Source organism: Heliangelus exortis, chromosome 11 (genome assembly GCF_036169615.1).
Source record: "Heliangelus exortis chromosome 11, bHelExo1.hap1, whole genome shotgun sequence".
In the NCBI taxonomy this organism is placed as follows: domain Eukaryota; kingdom Metazoa; phylum Chordata; class Aves; order Apodiformes; family Trochilidae; genus Heliangelus; species Heliangelus exortis.
Genome location: NC_092432.1, coordinates 731,331 through 744,665, shown reverse-complemented (window position 1 = coordinate 744,665; position 13,335 = coordinate 731,331). Strand labels below are relative to the sequence as shown.

At 58.1% G+C, this 13,335-nt stretch overlaps 1 protein-coding gene across 1 annotated transcript in view; it reads left to right on the top strand.

The window, feature by feature from the left end:
* ADAMTS7 (ADAM metallopeptidase with thrombospondin type 1 motif 7) overlaps positions 1-13,335 on the top strand; it is a 33,257-nt gene extending 19,922 nt beyond the window's left edge. The window contains exons 19-24 of the mRNA XM_071754073.1: positions 2,043-3,815; positions 4,186-4,338; positions 4,933-5,106; positions 5,372-5,518; positions 6,173-6,329; positions 11,822-13,335. Coding sequence (XP_071610174.1) covers positions 2,043-3,815; positions 4,186-4,338; positions 4,933-5,106; positions 5,372-5,518; positions 6,173-6,329; positions 11,822-11,994 — 2,577 coding nt within the window. The 3' untranslated portion in view covers positions 11,995-13,335. The remainder of the gene's footprint in view (positions 1-2,042; positions 3,816-4,185; positions 4,339-4,932; positions 5,107-5,371; positions 5,519-6,172; positions 6,330-11,821) is intronic.

Genomic DNA, 13,335 nt, shown 5'->3' with positions numbered 1-13,335 from the left:
CTCCAAAGCAAAGCTGTGGCTTCAAAAAGTGTTCAGTGTGAAGACAAGCACTGGGAGAGCAATGAGAGAGCCTGGGAACTGAGCTTGTTGCTAAGAAACAGGCAGAATAAAAAATGCAAAGAGAAAATTTGAAGGCTAAATGAGAGCTATTTAGAAATATTTTTCCAGGGGCCCACAAAAGCCACAAGTGCAGGGCTGAGGGGCAAGGTCCCAAGGGGAGCTCCTGATCTCTGTGCTGAGCCCTGATCCAGGGGTGGGGGCAGCAGGAGAAATGTGCTCAGGATTTTGAGGTGCTTTGTCATTTTGCTGCCCTTTAATTTAAACCAAGAAGACCTCTTCCTTCCCCAGTTCCCCATCACAAGTAAGCAGAGAAATGTGATGGGCTTGGGAGCTTCCCAGGGATGTGGCCCTTCTGGCCACTGGAATTACAGGGGATTTTTTGCTTTTTTTGTGGTTTTGCTGACTCTGTGGCACCAGCAGCACCCAGGCAGCCCGAGGGATTTCTTTGGTATTTGGTAGCCCAACAAAGTCCCTCAGCACCAGGACCTGGTGCCTTCAGAAGGACCCCAAAGCAGTGTACATCCATTTCCTGGGCTTCCCAAGGAGTCAGTGGGGTCAGAAGTTTGTGATGTCCTTCAGTACCTGAGCTGTCTGCTGGCTGAGCTCACCCCACCCTGCAGCCTGTGCTGGATGCTCAACCCTCTGCAAGCTCTGGCTCTCCCTCCACGAGGCTCCCATCATTTCCTAACCGTGTCCTGGAGGCTTTCCTGGTAACCAAGCCTTGTCATATCCACCTCCATCCCTCTGCAAGGGACCTGCAGTTCCTCTCCTGGGTGGAGCTGGAGGCGTTTGCTGAGAAATTTCAGCTGAAGGTGCAGGCAGTGGGTGTTGCCCTGTGTTTTCCCTGCTTTGGCCACCCCAGCAGGGAGCAGCAGTTTGGTTGTCCCCCTCCTACAGGTGTTAATGTGCAGGTGTTGATGTACAGGTGTAAATGTGCAGGTGTTGATGTGCAGGTGTTGATGTGCAGGGGTTGATGTGCAGGGTGTTGATGTGCAGGTGTTGATGTGCAGGGGTTGATGTGCAGGGGTTGATGTGCAGGGTGTTGATGTGCAGGTGCTGATGTCTCTTCTGAACACCTGAACTGCTTCATTTCCCCATGCTGGGTGCTGTGCACACCTCAGCCCATCTCTTTCCTCCCAAGGAGCAGGGATTTCAGCAGAATTCCCTCTGCTGGGCTGGTTTGCCTCCCTGGCAGTTCGTCTGGGCTGTCCCAGGCCCTTTGGTGTGTGTGACAAACACTCTGTGTGTCACTGCCAGCTGTGCAGCCACATCTGGTGCTGGCTGGGCTACGATCTGCTTACCCAGCAGAAAATGTTTTGCTGTCCTTCTTCCCAGCTTGTGGGTTCCTTTTTATACCAAAGGATCTCAAAGAGACCATTGTGGTGGAGGAGGGGGTGTCCTCAACAAAGCTGCCTGATGACCTTTTGCTTTTTCCCTGCCAGGACAACACCCATGTTATTATCCCCTGCTTCAAAAGCTTCTCTTCTGGAAGAAGGGATGCAATTCGTGGGGGCAGGGCATGGGAAAGGGCCCTTAGCTCATCTTACCCACTGCCCTTCCAATGGCCGTGGCCCACAAAAACCATTCCTGCTTGGAGCCAAGGTCAGGGACCACCCTGAGCAGTCCCAGCCCTGTAGTGGGGAGGTGGCCCCAGAGGTGGCTTTGGCTGGCAATAACACTGCTCACTGGTGTCACCAGTGCCCCCCATTACTGGTCTGGGGGACACTGACACTGGAGACCTCTCAGGACCAGGTGGGTGGTGGGAGCTTTGTGGTGTGTGGGGTGGTGGTACCACAAAATGCCACCTTTGGGGCTTTGGTGTCATAAAATCATCAGATCCTTCTGCTGGGAAAAGATGTTTAAGATGCCTGAGATCAGCCCCTGCCTGGATCTTGGTGGGAGCAGCGGCGAGGGGCAGGGACCCCCCATCACCCCCCACCCAGCCCCCCATCCCTGATGTCTGTGTCTCTCCCTTTTCCCAGTGCTCCACCACGTGTGGCAACGGGACCCGGAGGCGTTGGGTTTCCTGCAGTGGGGCTGCCTGTGACCCAGCAGCACGGCCCAGCCCAGAGGCTGCTTGCTCCTTGCCAGGCTGCCAGGAGAGCAGCGACTCGGAGGGCTCTGGCAGTGGCTCCTCAGTGCTCAATGAGATCCATCACGTCCCCAGCAACCCCATTGCCAGGTTTAACCCCCTCGTTCCAAGCGTTCCTGAGCCCCATGATGTCAATATCATCCCTGAGGAGGACTTCTCAGCCAGGAAGGGAAATGTCTTCGTCGATGATTTTTACTACGATTATAATTTTATCAACTTCCACGAGGATCTCTCTTACTACCCCTTCACGGAGAAGGAGACCAAAAGTGAGGAGCCCGAACCAGAGCTGAGCAGCAACGATGTGGAGGGGCCCCGTGAGATGCCCACTGGTGTCCTGCACACCACCACGCCAGGAGGAGCCAGTGGGGACCACCTGGTGACCGGCAAAGCAGAGATTTCTGTGAACGGGGAAGGAGAGATGGAGCCTGGGGACTTAGCCATGAACAACCTCCTGAGCGTGGCCCCTGGGGACACGGGGACAGCCACTCCTGAATATGCCATCGAGGACTTCGTGGGTGAGGAGGAAGATGCCCTCCTTGTGCCCCACTCCAAGGACCCCCTGCCCACCCAGAGCATCACAGGCCACGATTCCGCCAACAGCCCCCCCCTTGCTGAGCCCCAGGGAGCTGTGACAAGGAGGACAAGTCCTGGGCAGGATGCTCCAGCCCATGGCCTCACTCCCCGGGCTCCTCACCCGCTCAGTGCCCCCCCCACGCTGCCTGCTGGTGGGGACAGGGTGGGCACAGACACCTCTGGGGGGCTGGGGGAGCTGGGGAGCTTGGGGGGGCTGTGGAACACTGGCAGCCAGGAGCACAGCGTGGCTGGTTCCGTGGAGACTGACCCTGAAGATCCAGAGGAAAGGGGTCTGGGCAGCACTGGGGGTGCTGGTGGTGCCACCCCCACGAGCGAGGAGCAGGAGGGGTGTGCAGGGACTCTGGAGGGGACATCAGGCACCCCTGCAGCACCCGTGGCCAGTGAACAAGGCCATGGGGCAGAGCAGGCAGATCTTCCCTTCCCCACCCCACAGGGACTGGGATGGGAGGTGGGATGGAGTTCTGGCAGCACCCATCCCACTGCCAGCACCCATCCCACTGCCAGCACCCATCCCACTGCCAGTCCCCATCCTGCTGCCAGTCCCCATCCCACGGGTGCTGGTGGGGGTCCCACGGGGCAGGCAGAGCTCCTCACCCCCCTGTCCCTCACATCAGCCCCCTTGGTGGCCACCACAGCCTTCCCACAAGCCGTGTCCTTCTCCCCTGGGTTCCTGGGGCTGCCCCCCCAGCTCTCCTCCAGCAGCCCCCCCCAGACAGATGCCCTCTCCCCGGCTGTGCCCCCCACCCCAGCTCACAGCCCTCCCACACACCCGGGGGGAGCATCACCCTCCGGGTCCCCCCCATTGTGGTGGGGTCTGGGGGTGTCCCAGCACCCAGCATCACCCCACGCCCAGCAGAGCTCCCCTGGGGCCACCCCAGGGACATCTGATGCCGGTGGGGGGGGACACGAGTTGCCCCAGCCCAGCCCTGTCCCCTCCCCACTTTGGGAGGACGAGAGGGAGGAGGAAGAGGTGGAAGAGGAGGAGGAGGAAGAGGATGAAGAGGAGGAGGCTTTGCTTTCCCCACCAGCCACTGCCGTGCCCCGCTGGGAGGTCGGGGGCTGGAGTGAGGTGGGTGCTGAGCCCCACCCAAAGTGTGATGTGGGTGGGAGGGGGTGGGAAACCTCTCCTGATCCCTGGGGCATTGCCCTCAGCGTGCAGAAACCCTGCAGGGCTCCAGCTCCCCACCACGGAGGGGACAAGGAGCCAAGTCCCCAGGGACATTGCTGCGGGGCTGGCAGGCTCCGTGGGGCACCAGAGACATCTGTGGGGTCATCCCTACTGGGGCTGCTGGGAGAGGAGGGGAGCAGGTATCCAGGATAGGATAGGAGCAGGTCTCTGGGACGGGAGGAGGTCTCTGGGATGGGATGGGATCAGGTCTCTGGGATGGGAGCAGGTCTCTGGGATGGGCTAGGAGCAGTCTCTGCCTCCTGCCTTGCAGTGCTCAGCCACCTGTGGGGTTGGTGCCATCTGGAGGTCCGTGCGCTGCAGCTCCGGCAGTGACCAGGACTGTGCCATGGCCACCAAGCCCGTCCCTGCCCGGAGGTGCTCCCTGAGACCCTGCTCCTCCTGGCAGGTGGGCAGCTGGAGTAAGGTAAGCAGACCTGCAGCCAGACCTGCAGCCAGGCTCCCAAAAAATCCCCACCAAAAAGCGGTGCCTGCCCTGCAGCTCTCGGGGGTGACCCCACAGGGGTGGAGGTTTGGAGGACTCCTCCATCCTGCAATAGAGTTTCCGTTTTTCCTGCTCTCGGGCTGGCTAAAAAGCCAGGAATTTGCCAAAGCTGAACAAAGAGCAGTTTGCCAGTCTCTGGAAAAGGTGGTGGTGATGCTGCACTCCCGGGGGTGGCTGTGGTTGGGCTGGGGGGATCCAGGATGCTCAGTGGTGGGGATCCAGAGCCCTCCTGGCTCGGGAAGGGCTCTGTAGAGCAGGGAGGTGGTTGCCATGGCACCTGGGAGCTGAATTCTTCCCGAGGGATGGGGGTGAGCAGCTCAGAGCTGTGGGGCCTTCCCTCTTCCTTGGAGTGGAGAGAGGTGAATGAGGTTGGGTGTCACCCCCATCCCACCTGGGGCAGAGCATCTCTGGGGTCACCTCCTGCTGCTGGAGGGGTCCCCAGTTCACCAGCTGCCGCCAGCCTGCCCTGCTGGGGTGCTGGGGGGGTTCCCCATCCCACATCCCTGTCGTTCCCAGTGCTCCCGGAGCTGTGGCAGAGGGGTGAAGGTTCGGGATGTGCACTGCATGGACACCAGAGAGCAGAGGCTGCTGCGGCCCTTCCACTGCCAGGCTGCACTCTACAAACCCCCCAGGCAGCTGCCCTGCCAGGAGAGGCCGTGTCTGGGCTGGTACACCTCCTCCTGGAGAGAGGTAGGGGCTCTGGGCGGGGGGCACGGGGGGCTCAGCCTTCCCACGCCTGCAGAACCCAAGGAGATCCTTGGAGCAGATCCTGCAGCCTCTGGAAGCCTCCCAGGGAGGGAAGCACCCGGGGGTGGGAGGGAAGGTCCCACCTGGGGGCTGGGAGGGTCTGCAGGGTGGTTTTGCAGTGTGTTCCCTTAAGCCCCCGACTCCTGGGCTGTCTCTGCCTTTCTGTCCCCCTCTTGGCTTCTCCTGCCCCTGGTCTGTGTCCTGGCAGTGCTCGGAGCCCTGTGGTGGTGGGGAGCAGGAGAGGCTGGTGACGTGTCCAGAGCTGGGACACTGTGAGGAGTCACTACGGCCCAACAGCACCCGGCCCTGCAACACCCATCCCTGCACCAGCTGGGTGGTGGGGTCCTGGGGAGAGGTGAGTGGGCATGGCTGGGGGGGGCAGCTCCTCTCCGGGGGCTGCTGCAAGAAATGCAAGGGACAGGGGGGGAGTTGGATGGAATCCCCAGGACATGGAGCAGTTGGAGCCAGTCCAGAGGAGGTTCTGGAGCTGCTGGGAGGGCTGGAGCAGCTCTGGAGCCAGGGGGAGAGAGTTGGGGGTGTTCGGCCTGGAGGAGAGACCTTGGAGCAATGGGGAGAGCTCAGAGCAGCTCCCAGTGCCTGAAGGGGCTCCAGGAAAGCTGGGGAGGGACTTGGGACAAGGGCCTGGAGGGATGGGATGAGGGGGAAGGGTTTGCAGCTGGGAGAGGGGAGATGGAGAGGAGATTTTGGGGAGAAATTCTGTGGGGTGAGGGTGCTGAGCCCCAGGGTGCCCCCAGAAGCTGTGGCTGCCCCATCCCTGGCAGTGTCCAAGGTTGGATGGGGCTTGGAGCACCCTGGGGGGGGTGGGAGGGGTCCCTGCCCATGGCAGGGGGTTGGACCCACCTGATTTTTAAGGTCCCTTCCAACCCAAAGCTTTCTGTGGTTCTGACCCCCGGGGTTTAGGTGCTGCTGTCCCAGCCCAGTGCTGGGGGTGGCTCAGGGGGTGCAGGCTGTGTCCCCCCGGGTGACAGAGCCCATGTCCCTCCTGCAGTGCTCTGCTCCCTGTGGTGGGGGCATCCAGAGGCGCCAGGTCAAGTGCATCAACACCCAGACAGGGCAGGAGGGGCCCAGCAGCCTCTGTGACCACCAGCCATGGCCCCAGAGCACCCAGAAGTGCAACCTGCAGGACTGCGACAGCTCCGAGTCAGGTAGGAGAGGGGTTCCCACTGCCCTGCTGCCCCCCGGGAGGGTCAGGGCTTCATCTTTGGGGTGGCCATGCCTTTGGGTTCTCCTCTCCCCTTCACCTGACACGAGGGGTCCCTGTCCCCCCCCCAGCAGCTGCTGCAAACCATCAGCCCGGGGCTGCGAGGGTTAACAGCCCTGGGAAGGCAGAATTAATGAGGGGATTAGGTGTCCTCGGTATTAGCGTGTTAATGATTAATCAACCTTATCTTTTTAATGTGTCTGGACAAAGGAAAAGCTTTCTGTCTGCTCAGAAGGAAAGGTTAAACCCTGGGGAGGGGTCTTGAACAAAGAGAGGGCTGAGGGTAGGAGGGCAGCCCAGGGACAGGGTGCAGGAGCCAGCACAGAGATCCACCCTCCAGCCCCATCTTCCATTCCTCCTCTTCCTCCTCAAGCCTGTTCTGGGGGGCAGAGGCATCAGCTCTGGTTCTCGGGGCTGGGGAGGCTGTGAGTGCTGGGATGCCTTTAGCCATGAGGCCACTGACCCCCCCTGCACTGCAGCTCAGCGCTGGGGAAACAACCGGAGCAATGATGTGTGGCTCTGGATATTTTTGTCAAGGGAAGAGTTCCGTGCTGGGCTGGGTGATGGGAGCCCTGGGGCCGCGTGGCACAGCCAAGGTTGTACCAGAATAGCTGCCGAGATGTGAAGGAGCCAGACAAATGGATGTTAAAAGTCCTGGATTAAAAATGACATAAATGGTGTGAGCGGAGCCCGGGGCAGGAAGCGCCTCTCGGAAACACAAACATTTCCTGCCAGACCCTGGAGAGGAGCAAAACTTTCACATGGCAGGAGATCACAGATGTGGACATCCCCAGGCAGAGGCTCCCCCACAGGGCATGACCCTGACCTCCAGCCCTGTCCCCTCCTTCATGGGATCTGCTGCCCCAAATCCAGGGGGAGTGATGCTGTGGTGCTGGGAGAGGCACCAGGAGCCTCCACCTCCTGCAACCTGCACTGCAAACCCACACCAGCAAACCCCCACCAGCAAACCCACACCAGCAAACCCACAGACCTGCCTTGTCCTCACTGGGCACAAAAACCCAAAGAACCCCAGAGAGTTTAAATGTTAAAGCTGTTACCAGGTGAATTTTTAACAGAGGTGGAACAGACTGAGCACAAACAACCAGGGCTCCGGCAGCGCTCTCCAGCTACAGAAGGTCAGGATTAATTAGAACCAGAATCCTGCTCTCTTGCCAGGTTATAAATTAATTGAAGATTACAGGAGTTATTTATAAACGTGCCTGTTGTCCTCCAGCTGCAGCCAGCTGTGAGCAGAGATGAGAAGGTTGGCCCTGTCCTTGGATGGCTCCCGGGGAGCAGCAGAGCCCAGGGGGCACCCAGATTCCTCCTGCCCTGGCCAGGTTGGGACTTTTCCCTTCCTCTGTCCAAGAGGAGGGACTCGGCCAAACGTGACCCCAGTGCAGGGCACTCTGCAGGGGGGCTCTGAGCTGTGGCCCTCACAGGCTCCCCAAATCCCCCCCCAGCTCGTTAGCCAGGCTCTGCTTGTCCTGTGAGTTGCTGCCGGATTAATTGGCAATTAAATGTTATCTTCCCTCTTGCTCTGAGTAGGGAAATGGAATTATTCGTGCTGCTGCATGTAGCTGGGGCTGCCCGCGAGGGATGCATACTGGAAATAATTGCAGCAAATTCCAATTTTCTCTGTCAGTTGAGTATGGAAGCCTGGATCCAAGTGGCAAGGCAGGGAGCTGCTGCTGAGCCGGTCATTAAGTGCCCGTTATTTACCGCTAATTAACAGCAGGCAGTGAAGAACGGGTGCTGGGGAAAGGATTCCCCGGTTTTGTTCAGCGTGGGAGAAATGAGTGCTGCACATCTCAGCCTCCCAGAGGTGCTTCCCTGATGCTGGGCGGGAGATGCTGCTCCTCCCCCCTCCTCCTTGGCAGCCTCTGGGTGGATTTTTACAGAAAGTGCAAATCTGGATGGACCTGAGTGGGCAGAGCAGGGGATGAGGGGCAGGAGCCCCACGGGCCCTGGGGCTGCAGCCTGGGCTCCTCTGCCAGGAGTGAGATGTGATGGGACAACCAAGGGCTGAGACCTGGAAACCAGGGGCTTTCCAGGCTTTTCTCCCGGTTTTCCAGGCTGCAGCCTTGGCTGTACCTGCCTGGGCAGGCAAAGCTGGCAGCCCAGCATCCACGGCAGGCTCTGGAGCCACCTTCACCCATGCTGCTTCCCAGGGAGCAGCAGGACCCTGGGATAATGCTTGTTAAATTCAGCACTGGCTCCGAGAGCATCCCAAAGGCCAGAGGTCAGCAGCTTAATTCTCTGCTTTTGCCAGCTCAGCTCTAAGCTCAACCTTGCCTTGTTTTTACAAAACCTGTTCCAGGAAGTTTATTTTTCCCAAGCATAAAAGTAAACGCTTGGGTCTGTATGGCAGAAGCTTAAATGAAATTTAAAGTGACTTCCAGAGCCAACCTAAAAAAAAAAAACCACAATGAAAAAAAAAAAAATAAATGGGGGGTTTCTAGTTTCTAATGTGCTGACCTAGCCTGGATTTTGAAAGCTCTGCTTTAAGCTATTTCTTTAAACTAAAGTTTGGCATGGACTGGAACATCAGAGCATATGTCCAAATGAAGTGTTGGGATTACATAAAAAAGAACTGTTAATAGGAAAAAAATAACGGTGAAAGAATGAAATGAAAACGGGGTCAGTTCTGTAGGGACCCTCTCCAAAGAGCTGACAAATGAAGTGCTTCTTACAGCTTCCCTTGCCCAGATTCCAGGGAGGGCTCAGCCAAGGTTTTCAGCCCCGAGCTTGACCCCGCTCCCATCCACAGGAGATGCTGCAGCTGGAGAAGCCACAGCTCCCACCAGCACCCGTGGAGAGAGGTCACCAGGCTGCAGGGATGTCCCCAGCCAGGGCTGGTGGCTCAGCCCATGCCAGGGGTCACCCACACACAGAGCTGAGCCCTGGCAGGACAGCAATGGCTCCTTTGTGTGTCCCTGGGTGGCTCTGGGCACTGCGGGTGCAGGAATCTCCCTGCCAGCACCCAGGGTGATGATCTGCTGGAAAAGGATCAGGAAAGAGCTAAACCACCCCCCTGGTCCTGGAAAGCAACGTCCCAACGTGAGGCTGCTTTCCAGGGAAGGCAGGAGGCAGCTTGGTTGTGGTCCATAAATAACTTTTGAGGAAGGCAGTTGTGATAAGCAGAGGGCTGAGAGGGATAAAAATACCCAGGGGCTGCGTGGGGTCTCCTCTGCTCAGCATCCCCAGGAGCCTCGGGGTCTGAGTGGCTGCAGTGCTGCCCCTGTGGGTGCCATCCCCACCCAGCCATGCAGGGTTCTTAACCCACTTCTTCAAAAGGCTGTGTCTGGGGTTTTTGCTGCTCTGACACTTGCTCCATGTGGTGCAGTGAATAACAAAACCCCCCTGGAGCCAGCATGGTGTTCTCCACCTCTCCTGCTTCATATGACTCCTAAAACCAGGGACTGGAAAGCCCAGCAGACTGTAAATCCCAAGGGAAGCCCAGGTCTGGCAGGACCCAGGAGTGGTGTCCCAGGGCAGAGTAAATGAGTTCTGAATCCCTGCCCTGGGGACACACAGCTGCCACCCCTGTGCTGAGCCAGGGCTGGTGGCTGGAGCAGTTGTTGGAGGAAAAGAGAGGAAATACCTCTACTGAAATAGAAAATTAATTTCAGAGCAGTGCGATGACCTCCCTGCTGATGGCTCTGATTGAAATCCCAAACCAGGGGAAAAGTCTCAGCTCTGCCTGAACCTCCCTGGGGATCGGGGCAGCAGCCTTGCCCCAAGCAAAGAATTTTCTTGGCAGAGGGGAGAGGATAAGGGGCAATGGTGAGCGAGAGCTCCCACTGCTCTGTCCTGGTGCTTTCCCTGCAGAAAAGTGTCCTGAGGAAGAGAAAACCCCTTTTTTTCCCCCCATTTCTCTGTCTGCTCAGTGTGGTCCTGGTAAGAGGCAAGGTGGGGGGCCCAGGGGTGCTGGGGAGCATCAGCTCTGCCTTCTGTTTCAGAGAGGGGCTGTAATTTATTGTAATTACTTGTGCTGGAGGTAAAATTAGAGCTGATGTAAGAGAGCTGTGTCTTACCCAGCTGGGTGAGGAGCTGCAGGCTCAGTGAGGATCACGCTGGTGTTGATAGAAAGTAGAAGAGGAGGAAATTCAGAACGAAAGCAAAGCAGCTGTGTGTGCTTATGAACAGCACGTATTTGGTGGTTGGTGTCTGAGCTGTAACCGAGCTGAGGTGCAGCCCCTTTCAGCCTGGGCTCCCCTGGCTTGAACCCCCATGCTGGACCCACCCCCCGACCCGGTGCTCCCTGCCCCGGAGAGGGATTTGTGATTTCCAGACGGTTTGCAGAGGGGAAACAAACAATTTCTGCAAACAGTTTGCTCAGCCCGGAGTGACTCAGCCTGGGGGGCTGGGCTGGGACCCACGGACACTGCAGCTGGCCCGGAGGCTGGCACTGGAACAGGGGTTCCCAAAACAAAGCCTGTCCTGGGGGTGATGCTGGTGCTGTTCTGAGCTCTGCGAGACACCTGGAGGAAGCCGAGCAGATGAGGAAGGTTCTTGAAATAACCCAGACACAATGCAAAGGCAGAGACGTTGTCACCTTCCTGCCGCCTTCTGCTGGTGCTGGGGAGGAGCTGGGGGCTGGGAGGAGATGTCACTGAGGGCAGCTTTGTCACCTCTCTCAGGCTTCCAGCACAGAGCTGGAGCCTGCCCTGGGGTCAGCGCTGCTCCCCCATGGAGCTTCTGTACCCTGGGAAGATGCTGTGGAGCTGCAGGCAGCAGCAGAGGTGTGATTCCTGCTGGGTACCCCAAATACCCAGGCTGAGGGGTACCCCAAATACCCAGGCTGAGGGGTACCCCAAATACCCAGGCTGAGGGGTACCCCAAATACCCAGGCTGCTGGGCACCAGGGAGGGGGGACTCAGCCCCTGCTGGGGTCTGGCCGGCTCTCTGACCATTCCTGTGAGGAAGGGCTGAGGGAGCTGGGGGTGTTGAGGCTGGAGAAGAGGAGGCTCAGGGGAGACCTCATCACTCTCTACAACTCCCTGAAAGGAGGTTGGAGCCAGGGGGGGGTTGGGCTGATATCAGTGGGACAAGAGGGCACGGACTAAAGAATTTTTTCCTAATATCCAACCTAAACCTCCCCTGGCAGAGCTTCAGCTCTGCCAGGGGAGGTTTAGGTTGGATATTAGGAAAGGATTTCTTTCTGGAGAGGGTGATCAGGCATTGGAATGGGCTGCCCAGGGAAGGGGTGGATTCTCCATCCCTGGAGATATTTCAAAAGAGCCTGGATGTGGCACTCAGTGCCATGGGCTGGGAACCATGGGGGGAGTGGATCAAGGGTTGGACTTGATGAGCTCTGAGGTCCTTTCCAACCCCGATGATTCTGATCCTGTGATCGATTCTGCGATTTCCACAATCAAACCCCTTGCTGACAGCCCCGGTGACACCGGCACTAACGCTGTCCCTGCCCTCCAGGCTCCAGCTGCGAGCGGGACCGTCTGACCTTCGCCTTCTGCCAGACCCTGCGGCTGCTGGGCCGGTGCCACCTCCCCACCGTCCATCTCCAGTGCTGCCGGAGCTGCCTCCAGCACGGACACCGCTCCCAGCCCGGCGGGGACCGCGGGGACGAGCGGGATTCCCGGAGGTGACAGCCCCGTCCCCAGGCAGGGCCGGGAGCGCCAGGACCCCGGGGCTGGGGCACGGCCAGGACTTGGGGCTCTGCCCGGAGCCACCCGGGGCTCCCCAAACCTGGGGATGGCTCCGGCTCTTCTTGTTTGTGCTACACTCTGAACGGTGCTCAAACCATCAGAAAACAAGGTCTGGGGGGCTGGGTGTGCGGGATGGTCCCACGGGAGCTGCTGGGACCCTCCACCGGGGTCCTGCTGCCACTGGGTAACCATCAGGGAAACCTTTTGGGGAAGGGAGACCCCTCAGAAATGCTTATGGTGCTATCATTTGTTACTTTCAGCCTCCTGATGGTGTTGGCAGGCCAGCACGAAACTCTTTGACTTTTATTATTATTTTTATACCCATGAATTGAGCATCCAGCCTTCCCCCAGCACAGCCGATCGCTTGGGTTCGGGTTGGCTCTTTTTTCTCCATAAGGGACTTGAAGCTGGCAACCCAGCTCTGTAATTTCCATTAAAATGTTTACGCACTGAAGCTAAATAGCTGCAGCTTCAGAAATTAAGAGAGGATGGGGATAAAGCGTGGGCTTCAGTCACCCCACGTGTCCTGCCATGGGCAAAGGCTCCGTCCCCTCCTCTCCCCGCTGCCAGAGCCATTGCTCAGGGTGCTCTGTGGCAAAGAGATGCTCAGGGACACCAAGGCACCAGTGAGATGATTCGTTGGTTTTGGGGTCCAACAGCTCCTGCCCTTGTCTGTGTTTGGGAGGGGGAGAGCAGCTGCTCCAGCCCACGCTGAGCTCTGCATCCCCCCAGGTGCTCACACCCTGGGTTTCTGTAGGTGGCTATGGCGTAGCAGCTTAATGGTTGGTTAAGGTGTTTTATCTGTGTTCTTACAAGCTAAAACCCTTTTTTGTTTTTACCTGCTTATATAGATTCACCTGTGTTAAGGTTAGCTGATTTTTTTAACTAGAATATCCAATACTGTATGAGGAGCAGCACTCGGCTGGCACAGCCCTCACTGCCCGGCCCGGGGGTGTCGTGTGTTAATCCCTCCCTGTCTTAGGGAGGATTTGCTGTTAGGTTGGTTTCCTGAGGAGGGTCAGGAGCATTTCAGTATGAATTCCTTTCTGTATGATTCTTCAGGCTATGGAGGACACCCAGAGGCAATCCCACCTGCACTGAAGGAGCCAGGCTGGAGCTCACAGTCCCACTGCCTGCATCTCTCCTTCTCTGCTCTGGGGAACAACGTTGGGTCCCCCAAGGGGAAATCCCTGTGTAATTTGTATGTAAAACACAAGCCCTGATTTCACCATTTGTGTTTTGTACCTGTCCAACATGGTGTCATTTTTTTTACGTTTCAAA